Source organism: Arachis ipaensis, chromosome B03 (genome assembly GCF_000816755.2).
Source record: "Arachis ipaensis cultivar K30076 chromosome B03, Araip1.1, whole genome shotgun sequence".
NCBI classification, from domain to species: Eukaryota; Viridiplantae; Streptophyta; class Magnoliopsida; order Fabales; family Fabaceae; genus Arachis; species Arachis ipaensis.
Genome location: NC_029787.2, coordinates 135972407 through 135992354, shown reverse-complemented (window position 1 = coordinate 135992354; position 19948 = coordinate 135972407). Strand labels below are relative to the sequence as shown.

At 35.9% G+C, this 19948-nt stretch overlaps 4 protein-coding genes across 6 annotated transcripts; 3 read left to right on the top strand and 1 right to left on the bottom strand.

Moving 5' to 3' along the window:
• LOC107632129 (T-complex protein 1 subunit alpha) lies at positions 2187-7379 on the top strand. Its single transcript, XM_016335789.2, has 16 exons — positions 2187-2545; positions 2622-2711; positions 2792-2878; positions 2978-3037; positions 3154-3204; positions 3341-3436; positions 3562-3627; positions 3830-4047; positions 4514-4610; positions 5063-5149; positions 5392-5526; positions 5771-5875; positions 6215-6343; positions 6469-6572; positions 6725-6815; positions 6901-7379. The coding sequence occupies exons 1-16, from the start codon at positions 2408-2410 to the stop codon at positions 6985-6987; spliced, it is 1641 nt and encodes a 546-aa protein (XP_016191275.1). The 5' UTR covers positions 2187-2407; the 3' UTR covers positions 6988-7379.
• Positions 13450-14909, top strand: LOC107634034 (probable inactive poly [ADP-ribose] polymerase SRO2). 2 transcript variants are annotated; one of them, XM_021120097.1, is made up of 4 exons: positions 13450-13847; positions 14022-14260; positions 14343-14473; positions 14583-14909. In XM_021120097.1, the coding sequence occupies exons 1-4, from the start codon at positions 13471-13473 to the stop codon at positions 14691-14693; spliced, it is 858 nt and encodes a 285-aa protein (XP_020975756.1). In that variant the 5' UTR covers positions 13450-13470; the 3' UTR covers positions 14694-14909. The 2 variants fall into 2 exon arrangements, with proteins under 2 accessions (XP_020975756.1, XP_020975755.1); XM_021120096.1 differs by having other exon boundaries at positions 14343-14697.
• Positions 15178-16383, bottom strand: LOC107634824. Its single transcript, XM_016338237.2, has 2 exons — positions 15585-16383; positions 15178-15486 (listed from the first exon to the last, which is right to left on the bottom strand). The coding sequence occupies exons 1-2, from the start codon at positions 16064-16066 to the stop codon at positions 15312-15314; spliced, it is 657 nt and encodes a 218-aa protein (XP_016193723.1). The 5' UTR covers positions 16067-16383; the 3' UTR covers positions 15178-15311.
• Positions 17390-19005, top strand: LOC107632130 (actin-depolymerizing factor 3). Of its 2 annotated transcripts, none has more exons than XM_016335790.2 (3): positions 17390-17599; positions 18082-18347; positions 18457-19005. In XM_016335790.2, exons 1-3 carry the CDS (start codon positions 17597-17599, stop codon positions 18605-18607), a joined length of 420 nt encoding a protein of 139 aa, XP_016191276.1. In that variant the 5' UTR covers positions 17390-17596; the 3' UTR covers positions 18608-19005. The 2 variants fall into 2 exon arrangements, with proteins under 2 accessions (XP_016191276.1, XP_020975754.1); XM_021120095.1 differs by having other exon boundaries at positions 17422-17604.

Sequence of the window (19948 nt, the reverse complement as noted above, 5' to 3'; positions counted from 1 at the left end):
GGAGCATTTAGGATAGCCCGAATGGCCTATGATCTATCAGATATGAGAAGAAGTCATTGTTGCGAAGTAACATGCTGCCTCAAATTCAATAGGAAAAACAACCATGACTCATTTGTCTCAGACTTGACTAATGCAAAAGCTATGTGAAGAATGTTGTTATTACTATCTTGTGCCGCAGTAATTAACAGCACGCCCCTGTACTTCCCGTACAAGTGTGTCCCATCCACCGATACAGAAGACTTGTAGTTCTTAAACGCTTCAACACAAGGAGGGAATGCCCAAAAGACCTTATCAAGCTAGCTCCAATCTCTGTCAACCATGTTGCCGTCATAATAAGGAACAACAACGCAATCGTGTATCGTACCAGGGAGACATTCTTGCAAAGCTTGTAAGAGAGTGGGTATCTTGTTGTATGACTCTTTTCAATCAGCTTAAATCTGAGCAATTGCTTTCTACTTTGCCATTCACACCTTTCGATACGATGGCTTAAAATGATAACTCTGATGCACCACACTTTGCAATACCGAAATAAAGACGGAGGGATCAGTATGTATTATGGGTAGGATGACCTTGCAAGTCAAACTAATATCTAACTGAGCATGATCTTGAGACATAAATGATGCCAAACATGTGTGTGGTCCACCAACCTTATGCACCTCCCTACAAAATTACTCGTGCATGTTAGTAATTAGTACACGACATAATCAGCATAAACGTTTTAAATTTCATAAGAGTTAACAAACATAATACAACAGTAGTTCAAATTCTGACAAAGTGCTAAGCAAAGACTCCATAGGCACCCGTTGGTGAATTGCTTTCAAAGACAATGGTATTTAAGCCTATCCGACTCCAGAACTCTGTACTCTGCGTTCCTTCGAATACTGTAGTTATTCAGCAGAATCATAACAGCATCACGATTCTTGAACCTATGGCCAACTCAAATTTTCAACCCAGCATCGGTGTTATAATCCTCCCTTTCACCGGTATTGAAAGGATCATCCAGCTGCATTGTGTCCAAATTCAAAGTGTGATCATGACTTGAAACTTCTAACAATTGTAGAATGACCTAAGGAGGAGGCAGGAGAAATCGAGCACCTTGCCGGTGAGATTCTCCGGCACTTACTCATCAGTGGATGCTGTCTCAGTCGACAACCCGATTTTGGCAACATAATTTGAATCGTCCTCACTGTCATCTTCTTTAACACTATCACGACGCTAGGCGAAGTGGATCAGTCTTGCATCTAACGGGATTACTTGAGGACTCGAAGAGGACGACCCACCACCATCACCTACGTCATGAACCGTAGCATACAACTCCATTACATATTGTAGCATTAGCCTTGCATGTACGTCGAACATTACCCTCACATGCAGATCAACTTCAAGCCAGAATAACTTGTTAGTAAATCCACCAATCGGAAGTGTTGATAAAAATCTATATGTAACTCGTCCAACCTCCTTGAAACCTATTTCCTCCATGTTGCTCAGTATGACAGTCTTTAGCACATGTAGAGTATCAACACGGTAATTGCGCAACATCACAGTTGAAATAGTCTAAAAAATACTCCTTTATCACAATTTCTTACTATCCAATTAGGATAAATTACAATAAAAAAAATCTGATTATTATCCATGTGAACAAAGTAAAAGGATAAAGAGAAAGAATAGAGAAACGAATGAATTATGACTAATGGTTGGGGGTGCGAGTTTGTATAAGAGTCTATATATAGAGCTTTTCTCCAAGATATCTAGGGTGCAGAAACACCTACACTATAATATACGTATTTTGGGTGCTATGACCCTAATTCCTATTTTGACCTTATCTCAGGTGTTGTGACTCGCATAAGGTTTTGAATGCATCTCGGGTGCTTAATATCCGTTTTTCGCTGGCAATGTATTCTGGGTGCACCCTAGATACGTTAGATTTTTTACGCGTCATATCTCGAGATCTTAGTACTCGGGATATGCCCATATTCGCATTTATCTCACAGTATTCAAGATATGGTACGTTATTTATTTAAGTAATTATTCTACAGTTTATATATTTCAGTAAATTGCATAATTATTTAATTTAAATAAAAAATCCTTTAGTTTATTGTAAAATGAATTATCATAAAAAGAATGGAGATAAAGTGAACATTACATATTTAGCCTAGGAAGTACGGAGGAGTGGAGGAGGATTGAAAAAAGGAAAAGTTGGGGGGTGAAATTTTGAAACTGAGAGTGAACCCTAAAACCCTTTTAGTGTGACTGACTGACTTCCCTGAAGAGCGAGTGAAGCATCCAGAAAGCCCTAACAGTCCCGCCAAGACCTCCTCTTCTTTCCACTTCCCAACTCCATCATCCATTGATTTATACACTCTGCAGTCCCTGAAACCCTAAATCTCTGAATCTTTCTCTCACAAAAATGGCACTGGTCGCTCAAACACCAGACATCTCCGGCGAGAGGCAGTCCGGCCAGGACGTCCGCACTCAGAATGTCGTCGCCTGCCAGGCCGTCGCCAACATCGTCAAGACCTCCTTGGGTCCCGTCGGCCTCGACAAGGTCCACCACCTCCACTTTCTCTTCTTCTCCTTCAGATCTCTTTGATTTGGTTGATTCATTCGTTTTGTTCCCTCAGATGCTTGTGGATGACATTGGTGACGTCACCATCACCAACGACGGCGCCACTATTCTCAAGATGTTGGAAGTCGAGCACCCTGCTGCCAAGGTGTCACTCCATTTCTTCACTCTCTTCACTTTCAGTTGTTGTTGCTGTCAAATTGTGATGCTGAGGGATTCGCTTTTCAGGTATTGGTTGAACTCGCGGAGCTTCAAGACAGAGAAGTTGGAGACGGCACCACCTCCGTTGTCATTGTCGCTGCTGAGCTCCTCAAAGTAATTGGCACTTCAACTCTTTCTTTTTCTTATGCTTTATTTGTCTTTTTCATTGTTATTTATAAATATCATGTATCTAAGTTATGATTTCTCGTGCAGAGAGCAAATGACCTTGTTAGGAATAAGATTCACCCAACCTCAATTATCAGCGGATACAGAGTAAGTCTTCTTCAATTTTATAGGTTTTTCTTCTGTCTTTGCAGCCACTTTTAGAAATTATGTTGTTCTGGAGTATGATTCGAATAACTTCTTGACTTGTGGATTACTCTGGATAGCTTGCGATGCGGGAAGCTTGTAAATATGTTGAAGAAAAGCTCTCCGTGAAGGTATCGATTGCCTACTAATACAGCTTTCCCATTATGCATTTTTGTATTGATCAGAGCTTGCTTCTCTTGCCATAAGTGCGATGCAGTTACTAGCTCTGGTATATCTTATTTGTTACTAAATCGGATTTCACTTTAGGTTGACAAGCTTGGAAAGGAATCCCTGATTAACTGTGCCAAGACCAGCATGTCGTCAAAGTTGATAGCTGGTGACAGCGACTTCTTTGCCAACTTGGTATGTTTGAAGTTTAGTGCTCGAAAGGGTTAAATTTTGGGGATATGGACTGCGCAATTGCAAAAAGCAGTTTCAGTTCTCATCATGTGGGCTTATGGTTCTGGTGGTTTTGGTTATTTACACAGGTTGTAGAGGCAGTGCAAGCTGTAAAGATGACCAATGCTAGGGGTGAAGTTAAATACCCAATCAAGGTTGGTTTTTCGAATTCCTTTTCATCTTATTGTTTATATGGCTTGCTCCTAGGTGTAACTAAAACATTCTATTTTCAGCATGTGTTGAGAATCTGTGATGTGTACTTCAATTAGTTAAATCTTGCCTTTACGTGCTTTAATTGTCTCGGTCTTTCTCTGGATTTTATTCTCTGTCCTTTTTTTTGGTTCACGATTATTATAGGGAATCAATATATTGAAGGCTCATGGAAAAAGTGCTAGAGACAGCTTTCTGATGAATGGTTATGCTCTAAATACTGGCCGTGCAGCTCAAGGAATGCCTCTTAGGGTTGCCCCTGCAAAAATTGCCTGTCTTGATTTTAATCTTCAGAAGACTAAAATGCAATTGGGTGTTCAAGTATTAGTTACTGATCCCAGAGAGCTTGAGAAAATTCGTCAAAGGTAATATTAGTACAATTTATGCTTAAATCTTCTGTTAGTGACATATGATCATGCCTTCCATATTATTCTAAAAAACAATCCTGCCAGACTCCCTTTCATATTTCAGCGGGAATATTTATTTTGTTGTTAAAAATTAAATAGTGTTATATACCAACACCGTTGCTGTTCACCATATATTGCTAAGTGTTAAATTTTAAAATGGTCTTAAGAATTGGCCAGGGGTTTCCCTTTGTGTACACTGAAATTTTCCCTTTATAGTTTTTTCCCTTTGATTATTGTTATGGTTAATAATTCTATAATTTTGCAATTCCTTAAAATAGTAAATAATTGTGTAATGCCAATGTCTTTTATTGTGGAAATTTGCTTGTGCTTTGTCTAAAACAATATTGTTACCACCTCGGAAATAAAATAATATCCAAGTTTCACTCCATGGCTTGGCAATTGGTCATTTTATTTCGTATTGCAGAGAGGCTGATATGACTAAGGAACGCATTGAAAAACTATTGAAAGCTGGAGCCAATGTTGTTCTGACTACTAAAGGAATTGATGACATGGCACTCAAGGTATATTAGTTTCTTTTTTCCTTTGAAATTCTTAATAGTTTTTTACTTTCTGCAAGAGACATTAGTTGTAATTATTTCATTTAGCCATGCGCATAAAATAATTAATTTTTTTTAATTATGATTTACATGTTGATAAGGAAAAGAATGCCTTTCAATTGTACGATTAATATAGCTTAGTTACCAAAACACCACATCTAGGGTTCTTCCTTTTTAGGCATCACACCAAAGAACTTATGTTATGCCTGCAGCTAGATTTTTGATGAAAGTTTTCTTGTCATCTACTATATACATTATCTACTACTAATTTTCTGCTTCCTGCACCAATAAAAGGCTTGAGTCAAATTGATGCATTGTGTGGTTTACTGTTTAAATTATGTCTGGTTTCTGACATAAGAATCATAATTTTTTTTCTGTCTTAAGTAATATTCTAATTATTTAATCTATTGTTTCAGTACTTTGTTGAGGCTGGTGCAATTGCTGTAAGACGTGTGCGGAAAGAGGATATGCGTCACGTTGCCAAGGCAACTGGTGCTACATTGGTATGCCTGTTTTATTCAAATTTTATTTTTATATTTTAACTACAGCTTAAGGTACTAAACTTGATAGTAAAACTGAAAATGATTATGTGACGTTAGCTTTATGTATATTTAAACCAGGTGCGGTTATTCAAGATTTAGTTAGTTACTTTTGACCTGGTTAAAAAATAATTGTTTTTAGTTTTTATCTGTATTTCCCTTTATTTGTCACCACCTTTTGACTTGACCATGATTTGTTGGCACAGGTCTCGACATTTGCTGATATGGAAGGGGAGGAAACATTTGAATCATCGTTTCTTGGATATGCAGATGAGGTTGTCGAAGAGCGCATATCTGATGATGCTGTTGTTATGATCAAAGGAACTAAAACTACAAGTGCAGTAAGTTAATGGATTTAATTGTTAGTTAAATTTTTGGTTTATTATATAAAGTAAGAAATACTTTAAAACATGGACTTCGGAGGATCTTGGACCCTGCTACATAGCAGAAAGAGGAAAAATAAAATTTCTGATAAAAATAGAAATCATTGCTGGAAATTGCCTGATCTCCTTCCATATGTTAAGAAAAATCCCGAAAATTTCATAGATTGATCATTTGATCATTCTGTATTATTTGATTCTATAGGTTTCTTTGGTTCTTCGAGGTGCAAATGACTACATGCTTGATGAGATGGATAGAGCTCTTCATGATGCATTATCAATTGTCAAGAGAACTCTTGAATCAAATACGGTATTTTGCTGTGTTTTGCTTTCAACCTTTTTTTTCTATCTTCAAATAATCTGAAGGTTTTAAATGATTTGATTTGTATTTCTTCTGGGAAAATATTACGAGTTTTGCAACTCTTGTTCAGCTGTGTTAGAATTATTACCAGCAGTTAGGTAATAGTTGAAAACTATAGTCAGTCATTGCAATGGTGATGATTTAGGATTTGGATTTGATGTTTACATTGCTACTCTGTCATGTTAATTAACTATAAAGAATTTTCTCTGTTTCCCTGTGGACACTGATACTTTTTTGTGTTACTATTTCCTTTTTTGTATATTTTAATTTTTCAATCAATAAATTTAGGTGGTAGCTGGTGGAGGTGCTGTTGAATCAGCATTATCAGTTTATTTGGAATACCTTGCCACAACTTTAGGATCCAGGGAGCAGTTGGCCATAGCAGAGTTTGCTGAATCTTTGTTAATCATTCCAAAGGTAAGTGATAAGCTTAATTAACAGCTTAAGGTTTTAGGTCATGTGGCTCTTCAAATAGATATATATCCTAGTGTCCTATCATATAATTGCTTAAAAAACATATTGATGACATGAATGTGGTGCAGGTGCTTTCTGTCAACGCCGCGAAGGATGCTACTGAGCTGGTTGCAAAATTACGTGCCTACCACCATACAGCCCAAACTAAAGCTGATAAAAAACATTTATCAAGGTAAGTTACCTGTTATTGATAACTATATTTTCCTTATCTTCGTTATTATTGAATTCCTATTTGCTTTCGTGTTTATTATATTCCCAGCACTTGAAGTATTCTATTTTGTATTTTATTATAACCTCTTCTTTCTTGTTTCAAAATATCTTCAGCATGGGTTTGGATCTCGCAGAAGGAAAGATCAGAAACAACTTGGAGGCTGGTGTCATTGAGCCTGCAATGAGCAAAGTCAAAATTATTCAGGTAACTAGTTAGTTACATTAGTTTGTGAACTTGAAGCCATGGGTTCCTTCGAATTATGATTCTATTTTTGATTTTTTTTTTTCAGTTTGCCACTGAAGCTGCCATCACAATCCTTCGAATTGATGACATGATCAAGCTTATCAAGGATGAAAATCAAGATGGAGAGGAATAGTCCGTAATCCAAGTTTGAATAGGTTGTGCATTTGAAGAGGGCCTCATCATTTTAAATGCCCTGTGTTGTGTGGTTTTGGTGGGAGGCTTTTAATTTCTCTCTCAAAGTATCTTTTATTTTCTTTAAATTTAAGGTCTTTTTTCCTTTATTAATTTTAATTTTCCATTTTTGAGATTTTCCGGGCACGGGACCACAATGGAACATTGCGATGGTTTTTGACCAGTTAGAAAATGGCATTATGTGTAACAGAAGTTGCAGTGTTGGTGGATTGGGAACTTTTGTTGGTAGGCTGCTCATCCAACGTTTTTAATGTAAGAACTAAAAACATGGGAAAGTGGGAACGTGATGCTAATTTAATTTGTTGATAGAAGCAACATATCCGCCACTTGATATGGAATTGGTGTTACAAAGTATGGTGCTATAGTCCACATAGGCTATGTTACTTCAGCTTGAAGTAATTTTATAACCTATTTTTTTTATTTTATATAGAGTATGAAAAAGTGACTTTTTTTTAGGGGAAAAGATATTTTTGGGGTGTTTAAAAAAACCAATTTAACTAAATTTAATTGTAACTCAACTGATTGTTTTAAACAAAAAACTGAAATGAAATTTTAGATTTTAACAAAATCAGTTTATTAAAAAGTTTTTGTGGTTTAGTTTGGTTTTAAATCAAATAAAATTGGTTTTATTCAATGCCGCCATTCCTCTCTTCTTGTCGCTACTACTAACGCCAGTTTCAGCGTTGCTTGCTGTCGTCGTCATCTTCTAACACAGCAATGCCATTCCTCTGTCCTTCGTTGCAGCCACTACCAACCCATCACTGCCATCATCATCATTGCCGTCGTTGAATTACTCTCCGTTAGCCAGTTTTGCAGTTCCCACGTCACTCACTGTTGTCGTCGCCTCATCTTTGCTCGTGGTTCTGGTGTGGCTCTAGCTTTGTTCACCCTTTATTGAATCTTTATATTTGAATGTTTTTTTTTTTTGCTTACTTATGAAAACAATGTTATTTCCTATCTTCATCAAATATCCCAATCTGAACTTTTCCATTTCAAACAAACCTTAGGATTAGTTATTGCTGCAGTTTATGGTGGAATGTGCATAGGCGTGTTAATTGTTCTTGGAGACTTGATGATGGGTCCATTTGGCATAGGAGCTGAGATCGTGCTTGCTGCTACCATCTTTTGTGAGTTGGCTGAGACATTAGAAAAGGAACATGACCCCTGAACTTGGCTTTTAGGAACTAGTTTCTTTCTTGATTGGCAACTAGCTTACATTTAGTTTAGTTAGTTGGCCTTCTTGTAAATAATGAATTGATTTTCCCTAGAATTTTTCTTTTTCTTTTTATCCTTTGAACTTCTGGTGTTTAAGCATTGTTGAACAACAAGTCTAAGATGAGAATAATTAAGAAATGCAAATTGAATTAATCAATTCAGTTTTTCCAACCAAGATGGTTCTGTTTTCATCTGTTAACAATTTATTGATGTATGATAATTCTCGTGATTCATATGAGCAATCTGAATAGTCAATATTTGCATCACAATCAACAATTTCTTGATTAGATTTCAATGACTAAAGCTCCTCTTCAAGACTCAAGAGACTCTCCAGAATGAATCTAGATTAAGTACTTTGAAAAATGAATATAATAGTTATCCCAGATTAATATCACTATAAAAAAGAATCATATAGTGATTCTCTGTTATGACTAGGCTCCTTTACATACTTATATATGTGAGAGCACGAGGGTCTGCACTATATACAATTCCTAGCTATTATTTGTTTCATTTTATTCCTGTAGTAATAATTATTTGTTATAATCTCATTTCTTAGTTTTTATATTAATTGGATAGTTTTTGCTCACAAAATAAAATCTTCACTTCGTGTGTGGTTTTGTTTAATTGGTTATTTGATTTATAATTAAGTTTGTTGCTTATATTAAAAATGTCAGAGGGAGAAGAGCATTCAAATCCTGCTAATCCGTTATTACCTCCTCAACTTGGTGGACTTTCTCAGCGTAAGAATTGATCATATATATGGGAGCATTTCATTTCAGTCGAAGGTATAGAGAAGTATACGATATGCAAAAATTGCAAGGGAAAAATAAAACAGGTGGAAGGAACAAGTGCTATACAGCAACATTGGAAGCAATGCTTTGACTTGGACAACGGACAAAGCAAGAGACAAAAGATAGAAGAGGGGCCAAGTGGTCTTATATCCTCACCGAGTGTTACCAAGTTTGACCAAGCAATATCTCAAAGTATTCTTACCGAGATGTTTGTACCTAAAGAGCTAGTTTTTCGATTTGTAGAAAAAAATGTATTTCGAAGGCTTTTGCATAACTTGCAATCTAAGTTTAAAGTCCCTTCGCGTATTACATTAGTCCGTGATATACTTTTTCTTTATGATACAGAGAAAGTGAAATTACAAAATTATCTTTCTCATCATTGTCAAAAAGTGTGCCTTACAACTAACACTTGGATGCCGAGTCAAAATTTGATTTATATGTCTCTAACGGCACACTTTATTGACAATGATTGAAAGTTGCAAAAGAGGATATTGAATTTTTGTCGGGTTTAGGGTCATTCAGGAGAGATACTTAGTAGAGCTATTGAAGATTGTTTGGATGCTTGAAAATTGTATCAAGTTTTTACTGTAATAGTTGACAACGCAACTTCCAATAATAGTGCAATTCTATACTTGAAAAAGAAATTAAATGCATGGAATAGTATAGTTTTGAAGGGGGTTATCTTTATTGCGTTGTTGTGCCCATATCTTGAATTTGATAGTGAAAAATAGCTTAAAAGAGATTGATGACTTGATTACAAAAATTTGCAATGCATTAAAATATGTCAAGTCATCCTCTATGAGAAGTAAAAACTTCAAAGCATGTATTGAGAGGAAGAGCATCAACTATAAAAACCTTGTTTGTTTGAATGTCAAAACTCGGTGAAATTCGATGTATTTAATGTTGGAGGCAGCATTGAAGTTTCGAGCGACATTTAATTTGCTAGAGTTACAAGATGATAAATATAAAAATGAGCTGAACAAACCTCATGGTATGTCTACGGATGATGATTGGACTTATGCGGAATCAATTTATCATTCTTGAAGATATTTTATGATGCTTTTTTTTTTTTGTTGTCCATGGTATTCTCCAACCCAACAGGCTAAGGACTAATTCATCATTGATTTGAGCTCTATTTAAGATTTTGCCGCTACCCAATGAGTTGCTATATACATAAAGTGAGATTCAAATCCCCGACACTTACTTAAGCGGAGGAGTGAGCTGACCACTTGACCAACCCAAGTTGGTTATATTTTATGATGCTACATTGCACATTTATTAGAGTTTGCATGTTACTAGTAATAAATACATGAAAGAAGTCTTTAGCATCGGAAGAAAAATCAAGTTTCATTCTGAAAATAATTATTTAAGCATAAAATTAATGGTGTCCAAGATGCAAAGAAAATATGATAAATATTGAAAAACTCCAAATGTTATTAACATCTTATTAATTTCAATTATGCTTGATCCATGCCTGTAGTTGAATTTTGTAAATTGGATTTTGGAGGAGTCATTTGGGGTAAAAAGGGGAGAAGAACTGTAACACTCTACCACAAAAGCTTTATGCTATAGTCGTAAATAATAGGTGATGAGATATTACGACACCTAAAAGAAAGATACATACATAATACTTGAAGAATAATAATATAACTAGGAGCCTGTGAATGAAAGATTAACAAAATCAATAGCCGTTAGCCACACTCAAACCACGTTAACGCAAGTGAACATCGTATACAGAAGCAAGATATATACATACATACATACATACATACATACAAGTTCAGAAATAGAATACATAGTAGTTACTAGTCTCGACCTGTCAAAAAAAGGTCAGCTAGAAATATTACAAAACCAAAAAAGTATACAAAATAGAAATCCTATTTTTCCAAATAAAAAACTCTAAGAGGAAATATACAATAAAATTTTCAAAAGTGGAGAAAGTACTAAATAAACCAAATTAAACTTCAAAAAAGTCTTCTTCGCTTCTCTAAACAGAATCTTGCACGCTCAGAGAGGTGCATCACGCTCTGCATCAGAAAAACAGAAAATTCACGACGGGTGAGAACTCGAAGGTTCCAGTAGGATAATAGTTCTAAATAAAAACTATATGTAAAAAAGCATGAATCCGTTAGACAATCCTAATCTCCAACTTCATCGAAGTTCAAGCCTAGGGTCTTAACTAATCCTAAAAATGGTCAATTTGCTAAAGTCTCAATTCTATTAATTATCTCTAGCCTCAATTATTCTCAATGCATTATCATCTTTACTCCCAATATTCAATTACTCAGTTCAGTATTCAATTCAGTAATATCAATCACAAATAACAATCAATACAAAACAAATACAATAAGAGAGCATGTAAGACAAGTATTATAATTAGCAATTAGACAAAAATATACAGTTAGGCAAACTAAAACAAATATGCACATTTAAACAATAGCAAACAAATGCACATGATGCATGTCTGTCCTATTGACCATGAGTTCACTTATCGATTAAAGTGCCAGAACCTGAGACATCCGATAGCTAACTCGGACATTGTCTCTCTGCTGCGCATCCCCAAGAGGAATATAAATGAAAGAGAGTGCATTTTCACATTCTCCTAGAGGAATTACAAAGGAGTGTGACTTTCCACATTCGAATGAGTGTGCCTTTCCATCTTGTAACCAAAGATAAATGTGGGAGAACAATATGAAGAAGAGTGCTTTTCTACATACGAAGGAGAGTGTCTTTCTATCTTCTCCACATTCACATTGCAACAAGAGATAGAATCTTTCATCCTCAACTTATCTATTGTAACAAGAGAGGAAATTCTTCATCCTCAACTTAACTATTCGTGAGCAGGACAAAGCCACCATCCTCATCATGGGTGGGACGAACCACCATCCTCACAACATCAATAACGTAAGGGGGACAAAACCCATGACCTTGCCATGCAAGCAGGACAAAACCCACAACCTTGCCAATCAATAATCATTATCAATCAAACTCACTGTCATCATCAAATTTATCAGAATTATAATCTTAACCAATCCTAACCCCATTCCTTTATTAAATAATTAATCTCATCATTTCGTGAGTGAGATTAAGCTACCGTCCTCACTGTGGGTAAGACGAACCACCATCCCCATAATATTTTTATCTGGTTAACCAAGTGTTTATCTGAGAATTAATCAATTCAATTCGTTAGATTTATCCATACTCTTTTCAAAGCTTAAAAATTAGTTATCGGATGTCATATGGAGGTTACAAGGAATTACGAGCTTACCGGAAAGACAAAATAGTAAAAAAAATAGCATTTTACAGAAAAAATGATGTATGCACACGCACATCTCTTTGCGCACACATACAGTACAAATTCTGCAATTCTGCATAATTTTCAATAGCGATGTCCGAACCTCAAAAATCCATAACTTTGGTACAAAAACCGTTTTCTCTCCGTTTTTCGACAGTTTTAAAATACACATCCCCAATTTTACTTCAAGATCAATTTCACTCAATTCTAAGTTCCGAGCGCTAAGTTATGACCTGTCGAAGTTGGCTAAAATCATTAACTTACCCAAAAATTTCTGCACAATTCATTTTTGTCATTTCTCAAATTCACCTCTTTTAACATCCATAACCCTTAATCTTAGGCATTCTCTACACTCAATCATCAATCCCAATTTTCAATTTACATCCTGGCCATTCAAGACCCATTTTTTTTCTTTTCTTTTACTAGGACAATCTTGTTATTTATATTATTTCCTTAAAACAAATTATGAATTTTAAGTTTAGTGTGTTTTTTCTTTGAAAATATCACGTTTAAGCCGCCTAATTGCGATACTCCTTTTTAAAATAAGTGTTTTTGTTTTGTTTATATTTTATATTTAGATTCATTAATTTTAAAAAAATTAATATGGTTCGAAATTCAAATACATTAATAGATGAAGTATATATAACGGATGGATGCCGTATTTGTTATTTTCTGAGGGCAGCCAGTTGATTTGATTCTAGTCACCGACCTACCGAATTACATGCGGCCGTGGAGTGCTCACAATAGAAGGTGATAGACTGTTAGATTAGATTTCGCATAGTGCACCATACTGACATGCAATGGATATAATTCTGATTCGGTATTTCATAGCTGGGAGGGAATTTTTTAAGTAAAGAAACGAACAAATCACAGAAAATTTTACAGTTTTTACCATTTTGATTAACTTAGTTCATTTTAGTTTTAAATTTTGTAGGAAAGTAAATGGAATGGTTATTTTAATACTTTGCCTTGGGCCAGGGGCATGCCAATAAGAGACGTGTTCTAATTATCCTTTAATACTATCGAGTCTTGTTCCTTGTTCCCCAAGTCTCAAACCCATGCCCAGGCAGCCCAGCCCAGCCCATATAAATGTCTAATGCACAGCTTAATCAACAATACAACCATGGAGCAAATTAATATTTTGGTCAGCAAGGGCCTAATGAACATATTAGAAGTTGAGAATGAAGAATACCAATTAGTTAAGAATGGTTTCTTAAAGGGTATGGGATTCATGGGGAATGTTACTAATGTGATGGCTATACATAAGAACAATGTTGCATCTAGCTTGACAAGGCAAGCACGTTTGGACTCCTTTATGATTTTCTCGAAGGCGGTAGCAACCAAGTGTGCTGGGGATCCTAATGTGAGGTATGCTTGGTATGGTAGCTCTCTGGATGACCTCAAACAGATTGTATCTCTTGGATTCCATAATGATCATTATCATAATCAGTCTCATAGTGTTGGGATTTCCCTATTTTCTGCCAAATATTCCATTGACAGGTAAGTTATTGATAAGATTGTATTTGGTAAATGTCTCCCAAATATGATATAGACAAAGCAGAATGATTGTGTTTTTATTTTTATTTCTTCTTTTTAAATTTGTTACAGGAGTGTGACTTGTGAATAAGAAATAAAAGAAAATCTTGTTTATTTGATTGATTTATTGATTAATAGTGCAATGTGCACAATGGAAGATGAAAATGGTTTGAGACACGTGATGCTGTGTAGAGTGATAGTAGGGAAGGTGGAAGCTGTTCCTGATGGTTCAAATCAGAGCCACCCTAGTTCAATCCATTATGACACTGGTGTTGATGATATTTCAGCACCTACAAGACATATCATATGGCCTGCTTTCATTAATTCACACATTCATCCTGATTATATTGTTAGTTTCAAGTATACTTATATGAAAGGTAAGAAGCTAATTTATATAAGCCTATTATTCCTTCTTAATTAATATACATTATGGTTAACTAGTTTTTGGTTATGATAAAGATCCACAGCTATACAGGGGACGAAATCCTCAATCAAAATATGTGTTGTTTCCTAATTTGATGGCAAGAGTCTCAAACCATTTGAAGCCTTTGCAGATGTCTTATTTACTGGGAAGTTATCGTCTTTACCAAGTAACAACAACATTCTCCCATTATTATTACCAAGCTTTCCATGTTCATAGATATTCATCACCTGGATTTGTTGTTGTGATTGACACTTTTAACTGGTGGCTTCCTTTAGGAACGTAAGATTTCAAGAGAACTATGGGTCAAGGATGTGAGATCCATAATTGGAGACCCACTGCTGCGTGAAGTGATTTCAGAAAGCAGTGGCAATTTGCAACTTCTTTAGTCTATTTTGCGGTGTTTGCTGTCGGCAGAAATGTTATGTTTTATGCAAACATATTCTCTTTAATTGGTTGAAGAACAAGAATACAAGGGAAAAACAAAATTTTACCTACTTGTAAACATTGATCTTAATACATACGAAGGGTTCATTGTATTAAGCAATAGAAAACAAGGAAAAAAAAGATTCATTGTATTCTCTCTTTTCATACAAGCACAGAGAGAAAAAGAAAAAGAGGTTTTTCATATAATGCCTTCAATAATTATGTAGAAAGCTTGATTATATTCCTTTTGAGAGTGGAGATAAGACTGTGGGGGAAGCTATTAATTATTGATGGGGATAGAATATTATTACATGGTAAGCCTTATAAAGGTAATGGGATAGTTTATTACTTCTGGCTCTCTCATATTGATTGACTCGTGTTTTGTTGGGTTTCCAGAAAAAAAAAATGCTACATTTTATATATATGCATATGAACATGGTGCAAACTACAGAAAAAAATAGTAAAATAATCTATCATCAGTTATGAAATTGATATGTCCTGCGATAATGAACAACGTAACAAAGTCATAATAATAACAATGTGATGCGAAATTAAAAAGAAAAAAAAAAGGCAGGGTTTCGTTAGGCTAAGAGCCAGAAATTTCTCTGGGTTTTAGTGTTGAGAACATAGCCTCCTTGCTGTCCTTTTCTTTGCACAGCGACACAAGTGCAAGTGCTGTTTTGGATCAAATACTCTGCTGTGTCTAATATTCTTCCTCCCTTCATCATTGACGACCCTCCCCCTGATCTCCTATATCTGTATCCATCCATCATTTTAATTAATTTCCACACATTCAAAAACCAATAATAAATAATTCTCATTAAAGTTAAATTAAAGAGTTGGTAAATAATTACCCTAACAGTGCTGAAGTAATATTGCGCTTTTGGCCTATAACTATGACATCAACCTTTTGCGTTTTGCTTTGGGAGAGGATTGTGGTACCTCTATCTTTATCCATCTCCACCTTCATCACGCGCACATTAACCTTAGGCTGAGCTGCCTTACAAGCGTGCTTCATCTCCTCGAGAAAATCCACAGCACCACCTTCGCCCTCCGCCGCAGCACCGCCACCTCCGACGTCCAAAGAGGCAGTGGTGGTACTCCCTAACGAAGGCATCTTGAGGATGGTTGAGAGTGTATTGCGCCACGAATTAGGGTTCTCAACATGCAAGAGGATCAACTCGTCGTGATCCACCACCGCGTGAGACAGCGCGTATTGGAGCGCAGCCGCCGATTCCCTCGTTGGATCAGCCACAACCATCACCTTCCGTGTTTGATTCCCATTCCTACTACTACTTCCTCCTCCCCCTGCTACATCTTGCATACTCGCATGCATTTTAATTTCGCCTCCACGCGCCTTTCTTCCTTTATCTTTTTCTTTTACCGCGGCGGCCACCGCCACGTCATGCTACCACGCACCACCGCCCTTTAATTTCAGAGACAGAGAAGAGGATAATAATAATAATTAATTTAATCTTAATTCAATTAATGAACAGACGCTAATTATTGTGTGTTGACCCCTCATGCATGAGTAGCAGCTAATATGATTGTTAGTAATTTCTCAAATAAGTGCGCCTTTGTTTTTACTTATGCTATATTTGGGATACCCCATCGTGTCTTTTCTATCAAATTCCATAATAAAACCAATTTTCCTTCAGACCCGGTCAAATGCTTTATAATTTAACATCCTCATCACGCAATAATATATATAGAGAGAGGAGTTTTATTTTTAAAATTTAAAACCAGTTACTAAAATTAGTTACAGTATAAAATACATATTAAAATATAAATACATATTAAAAATAAATTAAATTATATATATATTTATACATAAATATATTAGTGACTGATTTTAGTGTACAAATAACATTTTTGAAAATTTTTTATCATACTCTTCAACAAACTAAAATATCGCCACAACCATTAGTCAAAATTTGTGACTTCATTGTATCTATTTTAACTTATTCCAATGAGTCCCTTTAACACTAGGTATATCAACCATCACCATCAGGTAGTGAATTAGTGATAACCTACGTTTTAGGGTACGCGTATCAGAGTTTTAAAGAACGAGGAAATGATAAGTCTTAATTATAACCAAATGGGAGAAAAAATGCGCCTACCTGCCTGTTTTTATTAAAATATATATGTTTCTTATTATATCAACTTTGATAGTTTGATCCAAATATATACTTCCGTGATCTTGCTACGCATAAATTTGTCTCAGCATTGCAATATTGATATACATTAGTTTATTTCAATTTAAGGATAAAACTGAAGAGTTATATGATAGAATCAAATTAGATTAAAATTGAAAAACAACAAAGTGAACATCAAGCAAAAACATTTATTTAATTTTTTTTTTTATGTGGAGTAGAGAGGCATATGACTGTATGAGGCTACTAAGCTATCAGCAGAGGCAGAGGCAGAGGCACATTAGGATCAGGTGAATCGAGTACACATCAAATGATCCCCACCTCCATACTACTTATTATTCTTGCAACTTCAACTCTAATATACTCACAATGGGAAAGAAATAACTAAGTCAAGAGCGGAATATATGTTAAAACTTATCATTTTATTAAAGAACTAAATTTTCTTACTAGTTATTTTTTGAGAATATGCTAGCTAAACAAAATAGATTGGAGATATTTATTAAATTTTGGGACAGCATTAATATGAATAATTAATTAATTAGTGTTGGGTACTCATATTCTTGGTCTTCTTACTATCAACGCAACCTTTTGCAGCTTGAGAGAGAGAGAGAGAGAGATCTCAAATCCATTCCTATATCTTCTCCTTCCTTTACTTCCCTCTCTTCAAGTTTCAGCCACACAAGTCAAGTTTCAAAGGCAACGCGAACGCAACCATGGTATGGTCTGGCCTCTTCGTTTCTCCTCTATTTCCACTTCTTGTCTCTTTTCACAGTGCTTCAATTTTCTAGGTAGCTCCTTATTATTTATTTTTTAGTTTCGAAATTCGTAAATATTTTGATCATCGGTTTGGGCACTTTGCGTTTGTGTTGCTGATCTTATCGGCTTCTTCCACATCCTCGATCTGATCATTGTATCATTCCCTTCCAGATCTGATTACTGATTTCCGTTCCTAATTTTAGTCTTGCTAACCCTAAAATTCATAACATGCTTTGAGATCTCATCCACGGAATCTTCCCCTCTAATTTGTTGAATGGATATCAAATTAGGGGTGAAGATCGAAATCACTTGATTTTATTTTTCATTGAGGAACTATTAGCTACTCAAGTGGCAAAAAGGTTAAAGTATGCGTGAGTAATGATTCGTGTGGGTCTCTGCTTGATCATATTGCTTTGCTTTGGTGTGCCTTTCAATCTCTCAGGCAAATGCAGCTTCCGGAATGGCGGTCCATGATGACTGCAAGTTGCGGTTTTTGGAGCTCAAGACAAAAAGGACTCACAGGTTCATAGTTTTCAAGATTGAGGAGAATCAGAAGCAAGTCATTGTGGAGAAGCTTGGTGAGCCAGCTCAAGGCTACGAAGATTTCGCTGCTTGCCTCCCTCCTAATGAGTGCCGCTATGCTATATATGATTTTGAGTTCTTGACCGAAGGCAATGTCCCCAAGAGCAGGATTTTCTTCATTGCTTGGTAATTAGATGTTTGCTTGTTTGTTTGTTCATATGTCTGCTGGTTGCTTTTGCTGTTGATTGATATTAATTTGATTTTCGTGTGCCTTTGTTGCCTTTTTTATTTGAAGGTCTCCTGACACATCAAGGGTTAGAAGCAAGATGATTTATGCAAGCTCCAAAGACAGGTTCAAGAGGGAACTCGATGGGATTCAAGTAGAGTTGCAAGCAACTGATCCTTCTGAGATGGATATTGAGGTGTTCAAGAGCCGCGTCAACTAAATTATTACAAATAGCAGGCTTTGTTATGGGGACTATGCTCCGGTGTTCCCCTTTAAGGCCTTACTTACTTTTATGGAAATTCTTAGTTTCTGGGATGCTGACCAGTTATGGTCTCGGTTTCCCGAGTTGTGGTATAATGTCTATTGCACTTTTAACAATATTCGCATGTTCTATTGTCTCATGATTTGTGGTTTTATACAACGTTTGCTTTGGAGTGGTATTTTAATCTTATGGTTACTAGCTGAATTTGTAACTGCTTTGTGTGATGAGACCAAAAAATAGGGTTCACATTATGACTTCATATGGTTGAAATATGCTTTCCCTTGTATGGATAGGGCCGGTAGACAGATTCTTGGAATGTTTCTGGTTGAGTATTATTCTTGGAAGGTTTATGGCCATGCTTTAAAATACTAGATTTAGCTAGAGAGCTTGTGGAAGATTGTTTTCGGTTATTTTTGTCTTTTGATCTGCTTGTCATGATGTCACTTTTAGTGTGTGTTCTATTGCGACTCGTTTATGGTGTGCTCCAGTTTATTTCTCGTCATGTGGACCTTAACATTCACAAGAGAGGATTTATTACCAAAGCAAGTCATTGTTAAATGTTAAACAATATACACAACACAGCAAAATCCATTCAGCAAGGGACCGTAACATTAGTTCATGGTAACAAACTAGCTAAGCCATTTGGAATGCAATATTCTTATTTCTTATTTACTAATTTATATTTATCTTGCAAACATCTAATTTTTCCTCCAAGGGTATCTACCACCGAAAGTAACAACGGATTTCCTAGTTGCGGGTTAGTTGCAGGTAATCAACTTTAGAGCAAATTACCGTCTATGAGATGCTTTACATGCTAGGATAGGATTTGAACTTTAAACATCTTAGTTAAGGAACCAAATTTTTGGGCAAATAGCTAGTCATGAGATGCTTTCCATGTTAAAAGTAGGATTTGCATTTTCGGGCCAAAAGGAGAGCCATAAGGACATACCCACATGCTATCTCATTCACAATGTGTAATCATATCTCGTGTCGTTCCAATCCTGATAATGGAACGTGGGATAGCCATTACATGTTCTCCTTGCCTGAAATTTTTCCTCACCGAAGTGCAGATATGATTGACCAATATTTTCTTTTGTACGGATGAGTTAGGCTCCTGCTCTGTGCCACTACCTCGGCGGCTATCCTGAGTCCTAACATGTAGACCACACTTTTATCCATTGCTTCCTGCATAAATGCTGTCTCCTATTCTATTCCATATGATGAGTTGAGTTGAATTTGAGATTCTCCCAGTCGCTCCCAAATTACCTAATGGAATTTGATGTAGCATTCATGGTAGGG